At 47.4% G+C, this 22654-nt stretch overlaps 1 protein-coding gene across 11 annotated transcripts in view; it reads right to left on the bottom strand.

Moving 5' to 3' along the window:
* The window catches only part of LOC138744586 (L-fucose kinase), a 443124-nt gene that overhangs the window by 88220 nt on the left and 332250 nt on the right, over positions 1-22654 (bottom strand). For all 11 annotated transcript variants that reach the window (XM_069900973.1, XM_069900967.1, XM_069900972.1 and 8 more), the window contains one exon: positions 5496-5593. In XM_069900973.1, coding sequence (XP_069757074.1) covers positions 5496-5593 — 98 coding nt within the window. The remainder of the gene's footprint in view (positions 1-5495; positions 5594-22654) is intronic.

Below are 22654 nucleotides of genomic sequence, written 5' to 3'. Positions count from 1 at the left end.
GTAAAAATTTACCATTCCCACAAATTCCTGCAGGGCCTTGAGGGAGGATGATTTGGGAAAATGCTGGACGGCTGCCACTTTCTCCGGTGCCGGAGCTGCCCCAGACGCTGAGATGGTGTGCCCCAGGAATTGCAATGTCTGTTTCCCAAACTGGCATTTGGCCTTGTTGACCGTGAGGCCGAATTCTGCCAGCTGAGCGAACAGGGTACGGAGATTAACCTTGTGCTCTTCATGGCTGCGGGTGGCTACCAGGATGTCATCTAGGTAGATAAAGACAAAGTCCAAATCCCTATCCACTGCGTCCATGAGGCGCTGGAACGTCTTGGCCATGTTTTTCAACCGAACAGCATCCGGAGGAATTTGAACAAGCCAAAAGGTCTTTCCAACGTCATCGGGGTGGACTGGGATCTGGTGGTATTCGCGCACCAGATCGACTTTTGAAAAGAACTGTGTGCCGTGGAGCTTGGCCGCAAAGTCCTGGATAAGGGGAGTCGTAGTGTCATTTAGCCGTCTGTAGTCTCTGCAGGGCCTCCAACCCCCTGATGACTTCGGGATCATGTGCAGTGGCACTGCCCAAGCGCTGTCCAACCACCAAACGATGCCCAGCTCCTGGAGTCTGGAGAATTCCTCCTTTGCCTGTTTTAGCTTCTCCGGTGGCAGCTGCCTAGCTCTGGCATGCAGCGGGGAGCCTTTTGTGGAGATGTGATAGAAAATTCCATGGCGGGGGTAGGCAACGTCGAAGCGTGGCTCCAAGATGGCAGGGAACTCACTGAGAACCTTGGCGAACTCGTCTGTGGCGGTGGCATGCACCGAACGAAAGGTGCGGGCATTGAGCAGCCTCCTACCCCTCATGTCCACCAGCAGACTGTGAGCCCTTAGGAAGTCAGCCCTTAATAGAGCGGTGCCCACCGAGAACAGGACGAACCTCTAAGTGAACTTTTCATCCCCGATCTGTATCTGTGCCCTATAGGTGCCATAGATCTTGATTGCAGAACCATTGGCAGCCTGCAGGTTTGGACCGGGTTCGAGTTTCCAGTGCTGTAGAGGGGAGGGCACTCAGCTCGGCCCCTGTGTCCACCAGGAACAATCAGCCCGTGGACTTGTCAGTGATATAAAGGAGGCTGTTCATGTGGCCAACCGTGGCAGACATCAATGGCAATTGGCCTGGCCGTTCCCCTGGAAGTCGCAGGACTGCCTGGAAGTTGCAAGGCTGGTGGCACTCGAGGGCTTTCACTCCCCAGTGCTGGTGATAAAAGCACCATGTTGACTTAGTTTCCTCCGGCTTGTGCTTGGGGGTATCCTGCGGACGATGAGGTCCCGGCTTGGAGACTTGGCTGAGGGCTGCCTCGCTCTCCTGTTTTGCACACCAGAGGGCATCGGCCCTGGCTGCGGCCTTGGGGAGGTCGGAAAAGTCCTCTTCGGACAGATGGAGTCGGATATCTTTTTGCATCTGTTCAAGGAATATTTGGCGGAAGAGGAAACACATTTCATGATCCTCCGCCAGGGCTTGCATTTCGTCCACGAGAGCTGAGGGGCTGTGATCCCCCAACCCATCCAGGCGTAAAAGCCTGGAAGCACTCTGCTGGGGAGTGAGGCCAAACTTCCCCAGGAGTAGATTATTGAGGGCAGTATACTTGTCCACTGCTGGTGGCTGGTGAATGATGTCGTCCACCCTTGCCGCTGTGTCCTGGTCCAGCGCGCCCACGACGTGGTAAAATTTTGTGGTGTCAGCTGAGATGTTGCGGAGGTGGAATTGTGCCTCCTCCTGCCCGAACCACGTCCGTGGGCGATGGGGCCAGACGGTGGGAAGTTTGAGGCCTACAGCGTTCACCTCGGCTGCATCCATCATTTGCTGGGTTCAGATAGACGTCTGAACCCATCGGGGTCACCACAGTGGCGATTGCAGGAGCTGAAGGAAATCACTGCTAACACACCCGTTAACAACTTTTTATTCAAATTTAGCACGCCCCTTTAAGGGCAACAAGAGCTCAGTCACCTGGTGCATTGTAATGTCATAATCGTTGCCCAGGGTGGGCGCTGGAAGGGATGCTGGCGTCTGAGAGAAACCTCTGCTGATGCCATTTCCCCCTGGCTGCCCCGCCACGTGGCGATACAAGTGGGGCTGGTTTGCCATGAGGATGTGCGCCGCCACACAATGACAATTTTTCTCAAGTAAAATATTTCAGTAACAATTGGGTCTAGAGCAGTGGTTCTCAACCTTCCCTTCCCACTTACATCCCACCTTAAACAATCTTTTACTAATCACAGAGCACCGATGGCCTAGGGATTACTTAAAATGCCTTCTTCAAGGTATATAAAACCAATTTTGGGCTGGAGCCTTTCATCAAGGTAAAGATATTTAAATGATGTTTTAGGCCTCACCCCTGGGGTGGCGGGAAGGAGGGGGGGTGGGAATGGCTCAGACTCAATGGTGAATTTTGTATATAATTGATAACTGTAATTTCTGATTGATTACTGGAAACTGAGTTCGAGTTTGAAAATTTATGAATAAAAAATTCAAAAAATGGTCGGGGCTAGTGGTGTACTGGGCGGGGGGGGGGGGAGGGGGTGGTGGGGGTGGAGACGCAGGCTCATAGTAGGACCTGTTACTGTGCTGAATGTCTAAATGTAAAAAATATTAAATTTTAAGCAAATTAAACTAAAATTCTGCTGCTTGCACATGATACATCTCCCTCTATTCCCTGTATATTCATGTGTCTGTCTAGAAACTTCTTAATCACTACGAAGACATTTTTTCCACCACTCCCAGAATGGTCTGTTCCAGGCACCCACCCAAAATTAAACAGAAAGCTCTTTCAGAAAATCTTGTTTTTTTACCTCAGGTCATTGGTTATCTAAACTCTGTTATCTAAACTCAATTCCTTTCCCGTCTTTCTTCTTTGGCTTGGCTTCACGGACGAAGATTTATGGAGGGGGTAAAAAGTCCACGTCAGCTGCAGGCTCGTTTGTGGCTGACAAGTCCGATGCGGGACAGGCAGACACGGTTGCAGCGGTTGCAGGGGAAAATTGGTTGGTTGGGGTTGGGTGTTGGGTTTTTCCTCCTTTGCCTTTTGTCAGTGAGGTGGGCTCTGCGGTCTTCTTCAAAGGAGGTTGCTGCTCGCCAAACTGTGAGGCGCCAAGATGCACGGTTTGAGGCGTTATCAGCCCACTGGCGGTGGTCAATGTGGCAGGCACCAAGAGATTTCTTTAGGCAGTCCTTGTACCTTTTCTTTGGTGCACCTCTGTCACGGTGGCCAGTGGAGAGCTCGCCATATAACACGATCTTGGGAAGGCGATGGTCCTCCATTCTGGAGACGTGACCCATCCAGCGCAGCTGGATCTTCAGCAGCGTGGACTCGATGCTGTCGACCTCTGCCATCTCGAGTACTTCGACGTTAGGGATGAAAGCGCTCCAATGGATGTTGAGGATGGAGCGGAGACAATGCTGGTGGAAGCGTTCTAGAAGCCGTAGGTGGTGCCGGTAGAGGACCCATGATTCGGAGCCGAACAGGAGTGTGGGTATGACAACGGCTCTGTATACGCTTATCTTTGTGAGGTTTTTCAGTTGGTTGTTTTTCCAGACTCTTTTGTGTAGTCTTCCAAAGGCGCTATTTGCCTTGGCGAGTCTGTTGTCTATCTCATTTCGATCCTTGCATCTGATGAAATGGTGCAGCCGAGATAGGTAAACTGGTTGACCATTTTGAGTTTTGTGTGCCCGATGGAGATGTGGGGGGGCTGGTAGTCATGGTGGGGAGCTGGCTGATGGAGGACCTCAGTTTTCTTCAGGCTGACTTCCAGGCCAAACATTTTGGCAGTTTCCGCAAAGCAGGACGTCAAGCGCTGAAGAGCTGGCTCTGAATGGGCAACTAAAGCGGCATCGTCTGCAAAGAGTTGTTCACGGACAAGTTTCTCTTGTGTCTTGGTGTGAGCTTGCAGGCGCCTCAGATTGAAGAGACTCCCGTCTAGATGCTTACCAAACCACTATCCTCAATACCCAGAACTTCCCCCCTTTTGAAATCAGGGTGATATACCTTGCTAACCAGCCCCAACAGTGGAGAACTGCCCCATGGTGGTAGTGGACCCTAGTACTGTGTGGGTGTGACCAACCTGGCTCATACAGAATATCCAAGAACCAGTTCCAGTGCCCCAACAATCTCAAGCCCTTCCTTCAGAATCAAAATCAGAATTTATTGTTATGAACATGTCACAAAATTCGTTGTTTTGCGGCAGCATCACTGTGGAAACATTTAAATAAAGCACCCTACTAAATAAATTTAAAAAGTGCAAGAAAAATTAAAATTAAGGTAGTGTCTGTGATTCTCCGACATCTCTCATGGCACATATTCATCCAGAGAATCACTGAGTTAAACAGCACGGATAAATGACCTTCAGCCCAATTCATTATGTTGACCAAATTGTCCCCATGAGCTAGTCCCATTTGCCCGCACTTGATCCATATTGAGGGAACCCTTTTCTATCCCTGCTCCTGTCCGAGTGATGTGACTGCACCCCACCTCCCCCCCCCCCCCCCCCCCACCAGTTCATCTGGCCGCTCAGATCCACTTTCAGTCTTTCCCCCTCTCACCTTAAACCTATGCCCTCCAGCTTTACAGTCCCATCACATGCACTATCCTTTCTGCACTGCTGCTGTGGGGCCTGGGGAGTAATCTGTTTGTAAAACCTCATCCGTCTTATGGTTTACATCACTAGTGTTGCATTTTAGCACAAGATGTTCATGTCATCACTGGGGCTGGCATGGTTAGAGCAACACTGTTTTCAGTACCTCCTTCATTCTCACTGCCTTAACTGTGATGTGGCTATTAATTTCTGATTAGATAATAACAGTTTTCTTATTTAAGTAGCAAGAAGCTTCACTGAATCCTGTGGCTCATTAAAGTTCTAGCCTGTACAGAAAAAAATGATAACACAGAAATTCTGGAGGAACTGACAGGTCTCGCAGCGTCCATAGTAGAAAGATTAACTGACGTTTCAGGTATGAACCCTTCTTCAAAGTATGAGCAAAACTCATACTTTGAAAGGGGAGAATTGATAGGGGGAAGGGGTGGGATGGCTTTGTGAAAGCAGGAGACAGAGGGAAAAGAGAGAGAGTAAGAGGAAAGAAGACAGTAGGGATAGGTTGGGGTCGGGAGGCAGGACTAATGGAAACCATAGAAGTCAACGTTATCCCATCTGGTTGGAGGGTGCCCAAACGGAAAATGGGGTGTTGTTCCTCCAATTTGCGGATGGTCACAGTCTGGCAGTGCATGAGACCATGGACAGACATGTGGGCAAGGGAATGGGATGGAGAATTGAAATAGATGTCCACTGGGAGATCCACACTATTGAGGTGAACAGAGCCAAGGTGCTCAATAAAGCAATCTTCCAGTCTCCATCTAGTCTCTCCAATGCAATGACTACTTCTTTCAATTTTGCCCTTTTTAGGCAAGACAATTTCCTACTAATAACGTGTTGTATTATGTATTGTACATCCTTACCTCCTGGTCAATGAGGTAAACACCATGATTCCTGGCATAAGTGACAGACCCAGGCACAGACACCACTCGAACACCACGGAATCCATCCCAACAAATAGCTGGGGAAAGAATCACAACATCAGAAGATCATTAATGTAACATACTGGTGGGCCAACGAGCAAGATCAAATCCATTACCACCTCACCCAGGTAAGTCACCAAGTCAAATCAACCTCCAAAGCAAGGACTTCTGACCTGCCAAGTCCAGAGTTGGATAAGTTCAGTTTGGACAAAAGATGGATACAACTTGATCTGAGATTTCAGGAAAGCAGTTCAGGTGAAGGGGATACCTCAGCAGCAAAAGCAGACTGCTTGATGGACTCAGCAGGTCAAGAAGCACGTGTGGAAGCAAAGCAACATTAATGCTATCCAAAAAGATAGCTTCTTCCCCCTGCCATCAGATTTCTGAATGAACAATGAATCACAGACACCACCTCACTACATTCACCCCTTCCTGCAGAATTTAGGGTCTATGAATGAAGACAGAGAACATGGATTCAGAAGAAGAAAACAAAATATACAGTTATTTATAAATTTACAGATTTAAGTGGTCTGGGAGTCTGGAGATCCTGGTGGAGCACCTTAGCACTGGGGGACCTTGGGCTCCTTTGGTCTCCTGGTCTCCTTGTGAGGGAGAAGAGGTGGGCTGGGTCTCTGGCTCTAAAGTGGAGGGAGATGCACTTTCCTCCTGAACTAGATCCCCTGAGGCCTTAACTGGGATGGAAAGAATGAGGTCTGTGGCTCACAGGGCACTTGAGGTGACGGACCCTCTGTTCCGGCAGGTGCCAGGTCCCCAATGGAGACGCTGTCCTCCCTGCCATTCAGGTACTCCACATAGGCGTATATGGGATTAGCGTGGTGCAATTTCACCCTTACCACCAGGGGATCAGTCTTGCTTCTCCTCAACTGCTTCCTGAGAAGGACTGGACCAGGAGTGGTGAGCCAGACTAGGAGTGTAGTTCCCGATGCCAACCTTCTTTTGAAATTGAATAGGACCTCGTGAGGAGTAGCATTGGTCGCGGTACATAGTAGTGACTGGATGGAATGGAGCGCCATAGGAAGGGCTTCCTGCCAGCGTGAGTCTGGAAGGGCTCTTGACTTCAGGGCCAGTTTGACAGCCTTCCAGACCGTGGCTTTCTCCTTTTCTACCTGCCTATTCCCCCGGGAGTTGTAGCTCATAGTCCTGCTGGATGCACTACCCCTCACCAGCAGGTACTGTCGTTGCTTGTCATTCATAAGGGATGAGCCGCGGTTGGTATGAATATAGCTGGGATACCTGAAGAAGTCAAAAATGGAATCTAGGGTCTTTATGACTGACGAAGTGGACATGCCTGGACATGAAGTGGTGAACGGGAAATGGGAGTACTCCAATGATAGAAAGGAAGAAAATGTTCCCATTCATGAAAGGGAGAGGTCCCTTAAAATCAACACTGAGCCGTTCAAAGGGCCTGGATGAGTTAATCAGGTGCGCCTTCGCGGGGTGGTAGAAGTATGGCTTGCACTCCGTGCAGACCTGGCAAGACTTGGTCATTTCCCTGACGTCTTCCATGGAGGAGGGCAGATTGCACATCTTGACAAAATGAACCATGTGGATAACCGCTGGATGGCAGAGCTCATTATGCAGAGACTGCAGTTGGCCGGTGTGTGCAGAGGCACAGCTTCCTCTGGATAAGGCATCTGGAGGGTCATTAAGGGCTCCTGGCCGATTGGCAATGTCATAATTGTAGGTGGAGAGCTCGATCCTCCACCTTCCAATCTTGTCATTCTTGATTTTTCCCCTCTTGACATTATTAAACATGAATGTTGCAGAGCGCTGGTCAGTGAGGAGTGTAAATTTCTTACCAGCCAGGTAGTGTCTCCAGTGCCTCATGGCTTCTACAATGGCTTGAGCCTCCTTTTCCACAGAGGGGTTCCGGAGCTCGTGGCCTTGCAATGTCCGAGAAAAAAATGCAACCATCCTGCCCGCCTGGTTGAGGGTAGTGCCCAGGGTTACGTCTGAAGCATCGCTTTCCACTTGGAAAGGTACATTCTCATCCACCGTGTGCTTGCAGTTTATGCAATGCAATTTTGGAGGTACTGTAAATATCAGAGTATAATGCGGCTGGCAGCGCGACTCAGGTGGCTGGGTGGGGGAGTGGCAGCGTGACTCAGGCGGGCGAGCAGTAGACGGCAGCGCGACTTGGGTGGGCAGGCAGGAGAGTAGAAGATGTGCCGAGGGGAGAGGGGATTGTGAGAGATGCCAGCTCGACTCAGGCGGATGAGGGGAGGGGGGGGTTGTGAGAGACGGCAGCGCGACTTGGGCGGGCGGCCAAGTGGCCGGAGAGACTGCAGCGCGACTCAGGCGGGTGAGGGGAGGGGGGGGGGGACGTATTATACATGGGGGTAAAAATTTTCCCCTCAAAAATGGGGGGGGTCGCATTACACATGGAACACATTATACACAAATATTTACAGTAGTTAAAAGCCTTTTGGGCTTCAGCCGAGGGGGAAAGTAGTGGCTTTTAAGAGCAGTTCAACCTTATCAGCATATTGAGGGATCCACTGGGCGTAATAATAAATCCCCAGGCATCTCCTCAAAGCCTTCATGATCCTGGGAATGGGGAGCTCAACAGGGGACGCATCCTATCAAGGTCGGGGCCAATGATGCGATTCTCCACCATGTAGCCAAGGATGGCCAGACGTTTAGTCCTGAACACGCACTTGCTAGAGGTATAAGTGAGGTTCAAGGCTTTCTGTGCATGGAGGTTAGCGTCATGGTCTTCCATGGTATGGCCACAGATGGTGACATTATCGAATTACGGGAAGGTAGCCTTCAACCCATCCCATCCACCATTCTGATCATTTACCTCTGGAAGATAGAAAACCCGTTTAGTAATACTGAAAGGGACGCTCCAGAATTAATAGAGACGACCGTTAGCCTCAAATGCTGAATATGGATGGTCCTCAGAATGGATTGACAGCTGGTTATAAGCAGCTTTCAGGTTAATGGTCGAATAGACCCGATACTGCGCAATATCATTCACCATGTTCGAAATACGAGGGGGAGGGTATGTGTCTAGGAGTGTGTACCGATTAATGGTTTGGCTATAGGCTTGTTTTCCCCTTTTACCACTACCACTTGTGCTCTCCACATGCTGGTGCTATGCTCGATGATACCTTCATCGAGCTGACATTGTATCTCAGACTTTAAGAAATCTAGGTCTGCTGCGCTGTAACTCTTGCTCTTGGTAGCAATAGGTTTGTAGTCTAAGGACAGATTCGGGAAGAGAGGTTGGGGGGGGGGAGGGGGGCGCGATATTCAGTGTGGAGAGGCTGCATGTGGGTTTTGATTTTGGGTGCCCTCTGTTCTGAAGCGTTATGGGGGGAGGGGACCAGAATACTCCAAGGTCACGCTTTTAAGCTGACATAGGAAGTCCAGACCCAACTACACCTGAGCACACAATTTACATAGGCATACCTTACAAAATTCCTCCTTTCAAACGACAAACATACTCTACAATGTTGTTGAATACGTGTAGAATGCGAATGAGACGCAAGGATACATCTTTAGGTTTTACTCTTGCACAGTCCGTGAGTCTATGAAGCTTTCAGTCGAGTCTGTGCCGATTAGGCATTTAGTGGAATGTCCGTTTACCTTCACAGTCACTATGGAGTTGCTGAGCTGGTGAGGTCTGTACTGATCTTGAACCTTCGAGACCAGGACCCCGGAGACTCCATATTCCACACTTGAGTGGACCCCACCATTCTGGGTTGCCCTTCATAGGTAAGATGGTGTAATGAAAGATTTAAACTTTGTTTTTACTTCTGCAGCTGCAAGGCTGAGAACCTGTTTGGATTCAGCAGACATAATCTAAATTCCACCATGGGGCCCAGGATGCAGTTGAATAGGAAGACATTATCTAATTTACACTTATGAGGCCCAGAGCAGTTTACATTTGTTGGTCGCAGACTGTCAGGAGACCTTGAATATAATTAAACCATTTGTTCAAAGAGATAGGATTTGAGGTAAACAACTTTTGGGGTGATATGAGCCATGGTCCCACTGCTGAAGTGAGAGACTCTCCAAGAGGTGGCAATATCTCTCAACAAGAGGAAGATAATAAACCATTTGTTCAAAAAGATAAGATCTGAAGTAAACAACTTTTGGGTAATATAAGCCCAGGTCCCACTGCTGAAGTAAGAGGTGGCTACATCTCTCAGCAAGAAGAAGAACTTCAAGAGTCCAGCTAACGTCCTGGTCAAGGGAGGTAGAGAAGCTGCTACCGGCGCCCCGACAACCTACTACAAGTGTGCAGTCGTTGCCTCGCTTCGGCAGTTGGGACCAGTCCAGGCATTGATAAGTATAATTGGGAAGGGCTTGTATATTGTAGTGTGAATTCAGCTTTAGATTTAGACTTGTATAAACTGAACTGCTCTCGGTGTGTGTGTCTATTTTCTTTTGGTAGTTCGAACACTGTGACCAATCTAAAACGAACAAAGTGAGAGGTACAAGTTTACCCAAGACAATCGGCGCAGCGAGCAGGGTTGGTCTCAAGATGTTTCGCCGAAAGAAAGAGGTGAGCCCTGAGCAGTTCTTGATTCCGGGGTGGACTTCTAAAGACGATGGGTTTGGCATGTTGGCCAATACCCTGTCTTTGTTGGGACCACCCCTCAGTTGGGATGAGAAGTTAGATCCATCAAGTGCGCCTCTGGGAGAGCGGGTTGCCACTCTCCTTCGAGAAAGTAAATTTACTGTTAAAAAGGGGACGCTGACGGACGGTTTTTGGCTGCTGGCCACAGCCTTACGCCACTCTGTTCAGCGTGAAGCAGAATCAGTTCAGCGAGAAGTAGAATCTCAGCGTAAGAGAGAGCAACTAGAGGAGGAGCTAGAAGCCCTGCGACAACGCTGTTCCATGATGAGTGAGATTGTTTGCACCAGTCAGGACCGAGCCAAAGAATGGGAGGATAAGAATGTCCAAATGATCTGCCGTAATATTAAACTCCGGCAGCAACTCTGTGCAGATAAAGAAAGGCATGGAGTAGAACACGATCCACATTGTATTCGTGCCATGATAAGGAATGGCGACGATCCTGATTTAATTGATGAATGGGACGGGAATATCTGGAAAGATGACCATGTTAATAATGTAGATACTCCTCAGCATGTGCCTAACATACTGCCCTCTCCACCTGCTGTTCACGCCCGCCCCATAAGGCAGCAGACTTCCCAAAGAGATGAAAGGGGGGGATGATGTAAGGGAAGAGATTAAAGGGATAGATACCCTGATCTCCCAAGAGGACCCAGGGGAAAATATGCAAACCCCTGCTTATGCTCAATGGCCCACCCCCTCTACGGGATGGCCTAAGCCTAGTTCCGTCCACTGGGCAAAGAACCCTGTGGGTCAAAGTGGGAGCAGAGGTCGAGCAGTCAATGATCCGTGACTTCTCTATAAAAGAGCAGCCTGCCATTGGAGATCGATTTAGACAAAAGGCGGGAGAAACTCCGGCAGCCTGGCTCCTGCGTGTTTGGGAGCAAGGAGGGGGTAATGTATTTTAACCGCTGAGGAATTGTTGGGATTAGGAACGTTGACTACTGATATCCGGGTCACTGCTGAGCTGCGGGGTAGAGGAAGACAGATGGATTACTTACTTGCCACTCTAGGGGATGCCCTGCTATGAGTATACCCATCACCAGTAGATTGGGATTTACATTTACAGAATTGGGGCACCCCAGAGGAGGGTATAGCAGTAATTCGTCAGCAGGCCCTGGCCTCTGCTTTGTATGCAGGGCGTTTGAGGCTGTGGGTACATGGGGGAAGCCCTGATGAAGAGATATTCACAGCTGGAATGCATACCAGATTGGTTCGTTCCGCCCAACCCACTGTACGGTGACTGGTTCTGTCTGTAACTAGCCCGCTAATTGGGCACCCTGTGTCTGAGGTGGTGCACGCCTTATCTGGGCTTAGAGAGTTGGGAAGTAAAATCCACTCACGTACAACCCAGGTTAAATCAGACAAGCAGAATAAAAAGAGAGGGGCTGCTACTAATAACGGACCGACAAGAAAGTACCTTTTTCTGACCTTGTTAAAGTTAGACGTACCTAAAAGTGATATTGATGGAAAACCTACTGCAGTCCTTTATGCCCTTCATAAGAGGAAGGCAGGGGAACATCTTCCCCAGCTGTTGAGTCCTCCTGGCCCAGCTGTGCCTTCTGCTCCCACTGCTGCTCCCACTGAGCCAGCTTCTCTTGCTCCAGTTATCCGTGATGAGATACAACAAATGGTTAAAAAGGCTCTTATGGATAATAGTGGCATGTGATCGTGGAAGCCCCCGAACCCTACAAAAGCATTAGGGTGTGGGCAGGGCCCCCGAGTCTACTCCATTGAGATACGGCGGATACACGTGGACCCACGGCCCTACATACCGTTAACAGTCCATTGGGGTGGGGGTAATGACTGCCAATATTTGGCCTTGGTCGATACCGGTGCGGAGCACTCGGTGATTCCAGGTAACCCCGACCTCTGGACTGGACCAACATTTTGAATAGAGGGGATGGGAGGAGCGATCACCCTGGCTAAGGAAATAAAAGTCTGCGCCACGGTGGGTGATGGCCCTTCTCCCATATGGTTACATGCCCTGGTGGCTGCCACTGACGAGTGTATCCTGGGTATTAATATGTTGGCCGGTACGGCCCTTAATACTAGGCAAGGGGGATTTGTATTTGGAATTCGGACTATTACTAAAAGACTAGTGGTGGGTCGGGCTAAGTGGGATCCTGCGATGGTGCCTCCCCCCCCCCCCCCAAACCAGTGTGCATTCCACAATATCCTCCCTGGGGGGCAGGAAGAGATTATTGCCACCATCGATGCTCTACAAGAAGAAGGGGTAGTGAGGCTTGCAATGTCGCCCTTTAATAGCCCTGTTTGGCCGGTCCAGAAGCCGGACGGCTCCTGGAGAATGACAGTTGACTATCGTTTTTTGAACAAACATGCCCCACTACTGGCTTCAGCAATTCTGGACATTGTTACCCTTATTGAAAACATTGCTACTGGGAACTCAGGAACATGGTATACTGTCATTGATCTTGCTAATGCCTTCTTCAGTATTCTTATAGACGAGGTCTCACAGGATCAGTTCGCATTTACCTGGACGGGGCGCCAGTATACCTTCACCCGACTCCTTCAGGGCTATGTACACTCTCCCACTGTTTGACACAGCCTAATTGCTCATGATTTGGAGACGGTGACAGTATCGCCTTCCCTCTCAATTCACCATTATATTGATGATGTGATGATCCAAGGGGCCATGGAAGAAATGGTACAGGAAGGTATGGAGAGTGTCCAAGATACCCTGATGCAAAGAGGGTGGGCCATTAACCCCGCCAAGGTACAGGCCCCGTCCCAGACAGTTATCTTCCTTGGAATTCAGTGGCATGCTGGAGAACAGGTGGTTCCCGATAAAGTTCGCAATAAGATCGCAGTCTTGGCCACTCCTACTAACAAAAAAGAGACCCAGCGTTTCCTGGGGTTATTGGGATACTGGCGACGCCATATTCCACACTTGGCATTGCTTTTACATCCTCTATATAAAGTAATCCGAAAGAAAACAGACTTTGTATGGGGTGACGATCAGGAAAGGGCGTTCCAGTCCGCCAAGCAGGGTATTCTTCAGGCCCTGCCCATTGCTCCCCGCATCCCAGATACCCCCTACGAACTACAGGTCTCCGTTACTGATGATGTGGCATCCTGGAGCCTCTGGCAGAAACAAGAGGGCCGCCGAGTCCCACTGGGATTCTGGTCACGTACCATGCCCAAGGCTGCCACTCGTTATTCTGATTTTGAACAACAGTTACTGGGCCCTGCTGGAAACTGAAAGAATGACAGGCGATGCAGATGTTCAATTATGACCTGCACTTCCAATAATGAACTGAGTCCTGGTTAATGACGCTAATCTAAAGATCGGGCAGGCTCAGCAGTTTTCTATTGTTAAATGGAAGTGGTATATTGAGAGTTGTGCAACCAGAGGGCCTGAAGGGGTGGGCCGCATACACGAACAGGTAGCTGATCTTCCGTCTCATCATGAGGACGTTGAACCCACCTTGCCCCCTCTCCTACCCCCTTCACCAGTTCAGTGGGGTAAACCATATGATTCGCTCACTCCAGCAGAACAAGAGGATGCCTGGTTTACTGATGGTAGCATCCGATGGGTGCAAGGAAAGCAGAAATGGAAGGCAGTGGCTTACCATCCCAGGTCAGGAACTCACTTATTGGGGGAGGGGGATGGTGGCTCCAGTCAGTATGCTGAGTTGAAGGCGGTCACTTTACCACTAGACCCCCATGATCACCCTCTTCGCTTGCTTACTGATTCCTGGGCTGGGCTAATGGACTAGTGGTATAGATGGCTGATTGGCAAAAGAACAACTGGCTGATACATGACTGCCCAGTATGGGGCAAACAGTTGTGGCAGCTGTTCTGGGATGCTTCCCATCATCGTGAGATAACCATATATCACATTGACGCCCATACCAATGCGACGACAAACATGGCACAACATAATGCAGTAGCAGATCAGCTTGCCACTATCAGCCGTGCCGATACCGTCCCCCTGGCTCGATGGGCACACGAACAGAGTGGCCATTTGGGGGAGAAGGGATCAGCTATGTGAGCCCGTACACATGCCTTACCCGTCCATCAGGACGATGTCCGCATGGTCAGGCATACATGCCCTGCATGTCAGCTTGAGAAGTCCCGCACTGTTCCTCCTGGTCCGCATGGCCGAATAAGACGGGGAGCTCGCTCAGTTGCAGTCTGGCAAATTGATTACATAGGCCCCATGCCAGACTGTATGGGTAAACATTACATCCTAGTAATGGTTGACACCTTTTCGGGCCTGGTTTTTGTTTTTCCCACCAAGACGGCTGACCAAGCTAGCACTATCCAAGGACTAAACCATTTAATTTCTCGTTATGATGTACCAGAAGAAATTCAGTCTGATAATGGCTCGCACTTCTCCGGTAAGGCAATCTGTGATTGGGCAGCTGACAACAGTATTTTATGGGTCCACCATATTCCTTATTACCCACAGGCTGCCGGGTTAATTGAACGAATGAATGGCTTACTGAAGGAACAAATTCGTTTGTTAACACCACTGGGGACCCTGAAGGGGTGGTGCCATGTGCTGCAGCAGGCAGTCGACAATTTGAATCATCGCCCTTTGAAGGGAGGTACACCTTTCCACTGACTTCTTCACGCTTCTGATCTACAGCCTATTCCAGAGGAAAAACAGTCATTGCCCCCCATTCCCGAGCCAGAGAATGCTGGATAAAAGGTATGGGTGGCACCATCAGGTAGTGGCCCTCCTGTAAAAGGGGAAATAGTGACACCTGCCCAGGGTAATACTCGGTGGGTTATTGAGGGACAGGATGATTTAGTTTGTTTAAATACTGAACGTTTACGGCATCGTGAGTGACATATGTCAGGCTTCTTTGTTCCAGATCCTCCATCTTGTGCTTATGCTGATCTGGCTTAACAGCTGCTTTGGTACCATCAATTGGATTTGTAATGTCGAGGACGTTCCGAGGGAGTTGCCCGTGGTGGACACGGCCCGATGTACCAACTAATATATCTGATATTGTTAAGCATGTTTCAAAATCTGTTCGTGAGCTTCAGCGTCTGGGTATTGTGGCCCACAAGGATAGTTTGAGCCTTGATTGGAATCCTTTTTCGTGGTTGGCTGGTACATTTGGGGGATTGGGCCACAATATTCTCTGTTGGTTGCTCGCATTATTGTTTATTTTTGTGATTATCATAGTTTTAGTTTCTTCTTTTCGCTCCTTTTGTATCTTATGCTTGTTAAGTCTCGTGTCTGACAGCCTGTGACCAAGGGGTGGAATGTAATGAAAGATTTAAACTGTGTTTTTACCCAGAATGCAGTTGAATAGGAAGACATTATCTAATTTACACTTATGAGGCCCAGAGCAGTTTACATTTGTTGGTCGCAGACTGTCAGGAGACCTTGAATATAATTAAACCATTTGTTCAAAGAGATAGGATTTGAGGTAAACAACTTTTGGGGTGATATGAGCCATGGTCCCACTGCTGAAGTGAGAGACTCTTCAAGAGGTGGCAACATCTCTCAACAAGAGGAAGATAATAAACCATTTGTTCAAAAAGATAAGATCTGAAGTAAACAACTTTTGGGTAATATAAGCCCTGGTCCCACTGCTGAAGTGAGAGATTCTGGAAGAGGTGGCTACATCTCTCAGCAAGAAGAAGAACTTCAAGAGTCCAGCTAACGTCCCGGTCGAGGGAGGTAGAGAAGCTGCTACCGGCGCCCCGACAACCTACTACAAGTGTGCAGTCGTTGCCTCGCTTCGGCAGTTAGGACCAGTCCAGGCGTTGATAAGTATAATTGGGAAGGGCTTGCATATTGTAGTGTGAATTCAGCTTTAGATTTAGTAATAAAGACTTGTATAAACTGAACTGCTCTTGGTGTGTGTGTGTGTCTATTTTCTTTCGGTAGTTCGAACACTGAGACCAATCTAAAACGAACAAAGTGAGAGGTACAAGTTTACCCAAGACAGATGGTGTTGACCTCGTGGCACAGCAAGATGGCTGCCCTCCTTCCTTCTCTGATGATGATGGTGCAAAGTTTGAATTAGAGTCGGAGCAAGATGGCCGCCGAGCCTTTTCATGCCGTTTCCTCACTGCCACTCTCCGTTGGCGTGTATCGCAGCAAGTGGGCTCAGGTGAATTTGGGGCAGATGGCCTGAGGCTTGAATCAGATCCAGGAACGGTACAGGCCGCAGTCTTCCCTGGGATCCCCCTCGTGTGGATAACCCTCGCCCATTGCCCTTTCTTGTCACAGCTGGAACACACTGAGTCTTTAGCCAGGCAACAAGATTGGGGATGCTGGCTCTTGCCGCAGAAAATGCACTCTTGAGTATGGGAGTGCTCCCTAGCAAGGGAAGTGGCAGTCGTTAGGGCTGGGGTAGTGGGAGCAGCCGGTCCTTAGAAGGGGTCACCTGGGTGGCAATTTCACTGGCTTCAAGGTCATCGTTCTTGAGCTTGGCCTATTCCAACGATTTGGCCAGTTCATCATGACTAGCCAGGTCCTTCCTACCCGACTCAAGCAATCGCTGCTTCATGTACCTCGAGCAGACCCCTGCGACTAGAGTGTCCTGGATCTGTTCTTCCTCACAAACGTGGCCCGTAGCCGCTTTGTACCTGCACTTCTTGACCAGTGTCCACAGATCCAGAAGGTCGATGGTCTCTCCTGGCCGATGGTGACATAGAGCGAGTCGGTGCCTTGCTAGCACCTCATTTTATGACTTAAAGAACTGAGCCTTCAAAGCTTCAATGGCAGCGTCATACATAGTGCAGTCCCTGATGACAGCATACCCTTTCGTTCCTACCCTCGAGACAAGTGTGGACCTCCTGAGTTCATCGGTGTGGAAGATGTCTCTGGTCACATTCATGTAGGCCTGGAAGCAGTCTAGCCAGTATGTGAACTCGTCAGCTGCGTCGGGAGACAGAGGGTCTGTCAGCAGCGTCCCTGGCTTGATGAGCACTTCCATCGTTTAGAGAATGTTAATAAAATTGTAGCGTGAATAAAAACTCTCACGACTGGAGGGAGAACAAACGCTTTTATTTGCTTATAACTGAGGGTAGGGTCTTACAGTAGTCTTCAGAAGGTTTCCAAGTTTTGGCGAGAAACCAGGGGTTATATAAGGGCAGATGGGGTTGGAGCTGGGAGGTGGAACCAGCCATCAGCACAACACACCACCTGTGAATCCCAGTTCACTGCAGCCACTCAAACCCTTGACTTCACAGCTCCTTGGGGAACTGAATTCCAAAGATTCATTCTTCACTGAAAGAAGAAATTCCTCTTCATAGCTGTCTCAAACAGGTGACCCATCATGAAACATAGTGTGGCCTGTGCAAATGAGGATGATTCCTCCCTCCCAACCGCCACCAGTCGAAATCTCATTCTTTTTAAACAGTTTAATAAGCTTGTTCTGCCATCTTCAAAGAATTAAATACATTTATAATTCTGGTTGCCCTATTTCAGGAAGGACGTGGATGCTTTGGAAAGGGTACAAAAGAAGTTTTCCAGCACGTGATCTGGTTTAGTGGATATGAGCTATGGAGAGAAGTTGAGTTGTTTTTCTCTGGAGAGTAGGAGACTGAGGGGAGATCTGATAGAGGTGAATAAAATCATGAGAGGCATTGATAGGTGTGATCCTTACCCCAAGGTAGAAGGGTCACACATTAGACTAGGACATGTGCTTTAGGTTAGGGGGAGGGGGAAGTTTAAGGGAGATGTCAAGGATCATTCTTTTTTTTCCACAGAGAGTGGAACAGGCTACAAGGTGTAGTGATGGAAGCAGGTTCAACAGTAATGTTTAAGATGCCTCTAAATAGTCAACCTGGCCAAAAAATTTAGACACCAAGATAACAACATGGATAAAATAAAAGGAAGGATTATTGATTTGTGCTGGTGTCCCTGTCCTCTTTATACTTTGAGATCCAGTGAAGGAGATCTTGTCAGGCTGCAATGGGGGAGAGTGGCTAACAGCCAGTGTGGGAGAATATATCACGTGAAGTGCAGAATTCAATCTCTGCCATGTTCCCTCTCATGCATTGTGTTCACATATTCAATGGACGAGTCCCAGCTTAATGTGTTTTAATTAATGATTTCACTTTGGCAACATGACCTCATTTGAAGGCTTAAATGAACTGAAATATTGCTAATTAAAATTATTGTACCAATAAGCAAGTTTAAATGAAACATAAAATGTCCTGACATATTCATCCATCCAGACAAAAGTGTTGCTTCTATAAGTAATACATCTAGCCCAAACTAGCATATGTGACAGATGCATTCAAATCAGGCTATCTAGAGATATATATTTAACACAGATGGTTGCTTATAGACCCAGACTCCAAGATAATTGGGATTTATGCTAACCCGACTATCCAAGGGATGTGGGCTTCACAGGCTATGCCAGGATTTAATTGCCCCTCCCTAATTATCCTTAGAAGGTGTAGGGGAACTGCCTTCTTAAACCACTGAAGTCTTTTAGGTGTGGTGATACCGCAATGCAATGGGGAGGGGGAGAAGGAGAGGATTCCAGGACCTTGACCCAGTGACAGAGAATGATGGAGTGTGGGTCTGAGGGCTGAGAATGGAGATGGGGTCCCTGTCCTGGTCCCTCTAGCTGGTGGGGGTAGTGGGTTTGGAAGGAATCTTGGTGAGTTGCTGCAGTGTTTCGTATAAACAGTATAAACTGCTGCTCCTATGTGTGGATGGTGGAATAAGTGAAGGGGTGTGGACGGGGAGCTAACAAATGGCTGCCATGTCCTGAATGGTGTCGAGCTCAAGTGTTGTGAAGCTGCACTCAACCCAGATAGGTGGAGAGTGTTCCATCAGACTTCTGACCCGAGCCTTGTAGATGGTGGACTGGGAGTTAGGAGATGATTACTCACCACAGGATCCCATGCCGCTGACCTGTTCTTGTAGCCACTGGCTGCTCCAGTTCACTTTATGTAGGATGCTCATGCAGTAATTTTTTTTTAGATGTATAACACGATAAAAGGCTCTTCCAGCCCGTGCCACCCAATTTTACCCAATTAATCTACAACTCCCGTACATTTTGAACGTTGGAAGGAAACCAGAGCTCCTGGAGGAAACACACACAGAAACAGGGAAGAAAGGATATAGATAAGGTGGAGAGGGTGCAGAGAAGGTTTACATGGATGTTGCCTGGCTTACAGCATCTGGATTACAGGGAGAGATTAAGGAGACTGGGACTTTATTCATTGGAAAGTAGATGACTGAGAGGGGACTTGATAGAGGTGTTTAAAATTATGAAAGGAATTGATAGACTAGACATAAACAGACTCTTTCCGCTGAGGGCTGGGGAGGTTGGAACAATAGGCCATGAGTTAAAGGTAAGGGAGCAACACTTTAGGAGAAATATTAGAGGTGGCTTTTTCACTCAGCGAGTGGTGCCAGAATGTAATGATCTTCCGAATGAGATAGTTGCCGCAGGGTCCCTTCTGTCATTTAAGAGAAGGTTAGATGTGTATATGGAGGTGAGGGGTTTGGAGGGTTATTGGCATTGAGCGGGAGGTTTGAGCTAGTGGAGTTGTTCTAGTGAACTGGTGCGGACTCGAAAGGCTGTTATGGCCTGTTTCTGCTCCATAAATGGTTATATGGTTATAACATACAAACTCCTTACAGACGGTGCCAGCGATCCAGATTTGAACCCAGATCACTGGTGCTGTTGCAGTGTTGCACTAACCACTATGCTAATCATGCCGCCCACTCGGTTGTAATATTGATGATATATCTTATCCAAAAGATATTTCAAGAGCATATCTCAGTAACCGATTGAAAATTCACGAGTATGCAGTATTAAACAAAATATTCAGTGCTCAGAGGATGACCAATAAATACAAAAGGTTAAAACTGTGGATGCCATAAATCACAACGAGACACAGAAGGTGCTGATGGAGATTCCCTGATGAATTGATGAAGAATCACTTCTTGAAAGATCAATTCCCTTCCTCACTCTACATTCAGACTAATACCTTGTCTGAAATTTTTAACTTGGAGAAAATCTGATAAAAACATATTTTTCTTAAAAGCAAAGGCATCTGTGTGAAAAGTAAAGAGTGGTTGTCATAGAGTTAGATAGCACGGATGTAGGCCCTTTGGCCCACTTGTCCATGCTGACCATTGAACTTGGCCTATATCCCTCATAAGCATTCCGAACCATGGACCGGCCTAAATATCTTTTAAAAATTACACTCAATTGTCCAATTAAACAAACAGAAAAACAAGGCCAAATCCAGCTTAGCTACATTGCCTCCACATGAACTGGACTTCCAACACGCTCGTGCATTGATGAAAGAAAAGACAAGGGCACTTGATTCCTGCAATGTACTCTCATAATCTTTGTAACATCCAATGCTCACACAGCTCCTCAAATGTGCAGGTCTGGCTTGTCGTGCAATCCCTCTTCCTCAGCCCTTTATTTCATCAATACAATTTTCTGCATTTGCCAGTTGTGCAGCATATTTCTACATTGACCTTGTCTGCTGTAACTTCTGAGAAACAAAAGCTACTTTCAACTTTGTTCTCAGTCTTTGTTTTAGTCCAGCCTCAGATTCAATTACCCAGGAATAATCACCAGCAGTATTTGTAACATCTTCTACTACTTCATTTTCATCCGTCTCTGATGAAAATAATTCCTTCAATCTTGTTTTAGATGCCTTTAACTTATTTTCACATTTTCTTTTCATCAGAAGTGAATTTCTTATCTACAATCTTTTTCTGTTCCCACAACCCATCATCTTTCACAACCGAAATCCCGTTGACCCTTGTCGCTAACTGTTCCAGAGCAATATTATTATTTCCTCCTAAGGGTCCATGAACTGTCCATCTAAGCATAGTTTTAACAGCATTAGTCCATCTCCCACACTCCATATTACATCTAGTGCTTCCAAAGCCTTTGGCACACCTGAATCAATCAGCATCTTTACCTCAGAATTAAGTGTTCCACAGATAAGACAACTGATGGATATCATTATTACGTGGGATGTTTCCTTCGTGCAAAGGCATAGTCTTCTAAGTGTATACAATTGGAAGATCACAAAATTCTTTTCTACACACTCCAGAAACTTCTAACCCTGAAACAATTTTAATTTCAATAACCTTTTCTTGTCCTATGGTCTTTAAACATAATCTTCATATTTTTTCCCCTGAGGATTAAGTTTGTTCATTAGTCCCACTATGCAAAAGGTTGCACTGCTGCCTGGTGGGGGGATTTAGAAATGCATAAGTACGTATGGTTGCATTCCTGTTCTTGGTTTTAATTTGGACAGGCATATTGAGAGTTTGCAGATATCCACACTGGCCCTAGTAAGACCACTTGTCTGAACCGAGGCTATAACACTATTTTCTGATGTTTCCTTTATTTCTACTTGCTCCTTTTCTAACTCCTGTTATTTTAATGGATATGCAGTATTCCAGGATGTTTCTGACTGCATATATTAGAGTTAAGTCACTTCTTGCAGTTTTTTACTGATGAACCCTTTACGCAGACAGCATTTTCCTTTAAGAAAGCCATCTTATTATGTTCCTTCTTTTCCAACATTTTCAAAGCATGTCCATCTTTAGAGAACAAACAACTCTTCTCAGTAGGCAAACTCTCCTTTTCCTTTGTTACTTTATCATTTTCTTAGTTATAACTCACACAGGAGACAGGTACTCCTTTTCAATTTCAGACTAGAGCTGAACTTCCTTATATCTTTGTTTCCCCATTGAAGTGTCTCTGGTATTTCTATATATTGGATCTGTTTCAATGTACAGCTGTCCATCAAATCCTTTAAGGTAGCTCTCTGATCAATTTTTTTTCTGGAAATAACCAGCCAAATGTCTCCACCTATCCCACATTCAGTAGGGTAATTTATTTAAGATGATTTGCATGACACACTCACGAATATTGTTGATATCTTCCAAGGCATTACAGCATCCTCTTGAAAAGAGAGTATCTTCTTATGGAGCCTTTGCCTCATTCAGTTTTATTGATGACCATTTAAGAGCTTTATCCATATCAACTAAAGCAATTCGATGCTTGTTCCCAAAATGCTGCTCTGGTAAAGACGTAGCTCTGTTGTATCCTCTATCCCAGGACATACGTTGAAAACTCTTTACAAGTTCCCTTGACCGTCCTTCTTTGTATATTTCCAAATAATAAAGATAATCTCCAGGGTCTTGGCACTTGTTTTCAATATTGCCTCTAAAAGATCTCATGAATGTTTGGTACTGAAGTGGGTCTCCATCAAAAGCGTAAATCTCCTTCTTGGGCAAAGAAGAGAGACTGTAGCTGGATCAATGATGCAGCGATTTCATTGTTTCTTCACATGGATGATAGTCCGTTGCTCTGCTCTCTGCCTATTGTAGTAGGTATTGTATTTGGAAACCTCACTGGTGTAGGTTCACCCATATTTCTGATGCTTGATTCGAATGCCAAAGGAGCTGGAGAGTTTGACTGAACCCAAGCCACAGCTCTGTTGGTGGATGTTACCATGTGGCTTGGCTACACCATGCTCTTGAAGGGATTTGTCCTTTTAT

This window comes from Narcine bancroftii, chromosome 10 (assembly GCF_036971445.1).
Source record: "Narcine bancroftii isolate sNarBan1 chromosome 10, sNarBan1.hap1, whole genome shotgun sequence".
Lineage (NCBI taxonomy): Eukaryota > Metazoa > Chordata > Chondrichthyes > Torpediniformes > Narcinidae > Narcine > Narcine bancroftii.
This window is presented reverse-complemented; position numbering and strand designations above follow the sequence as displayed.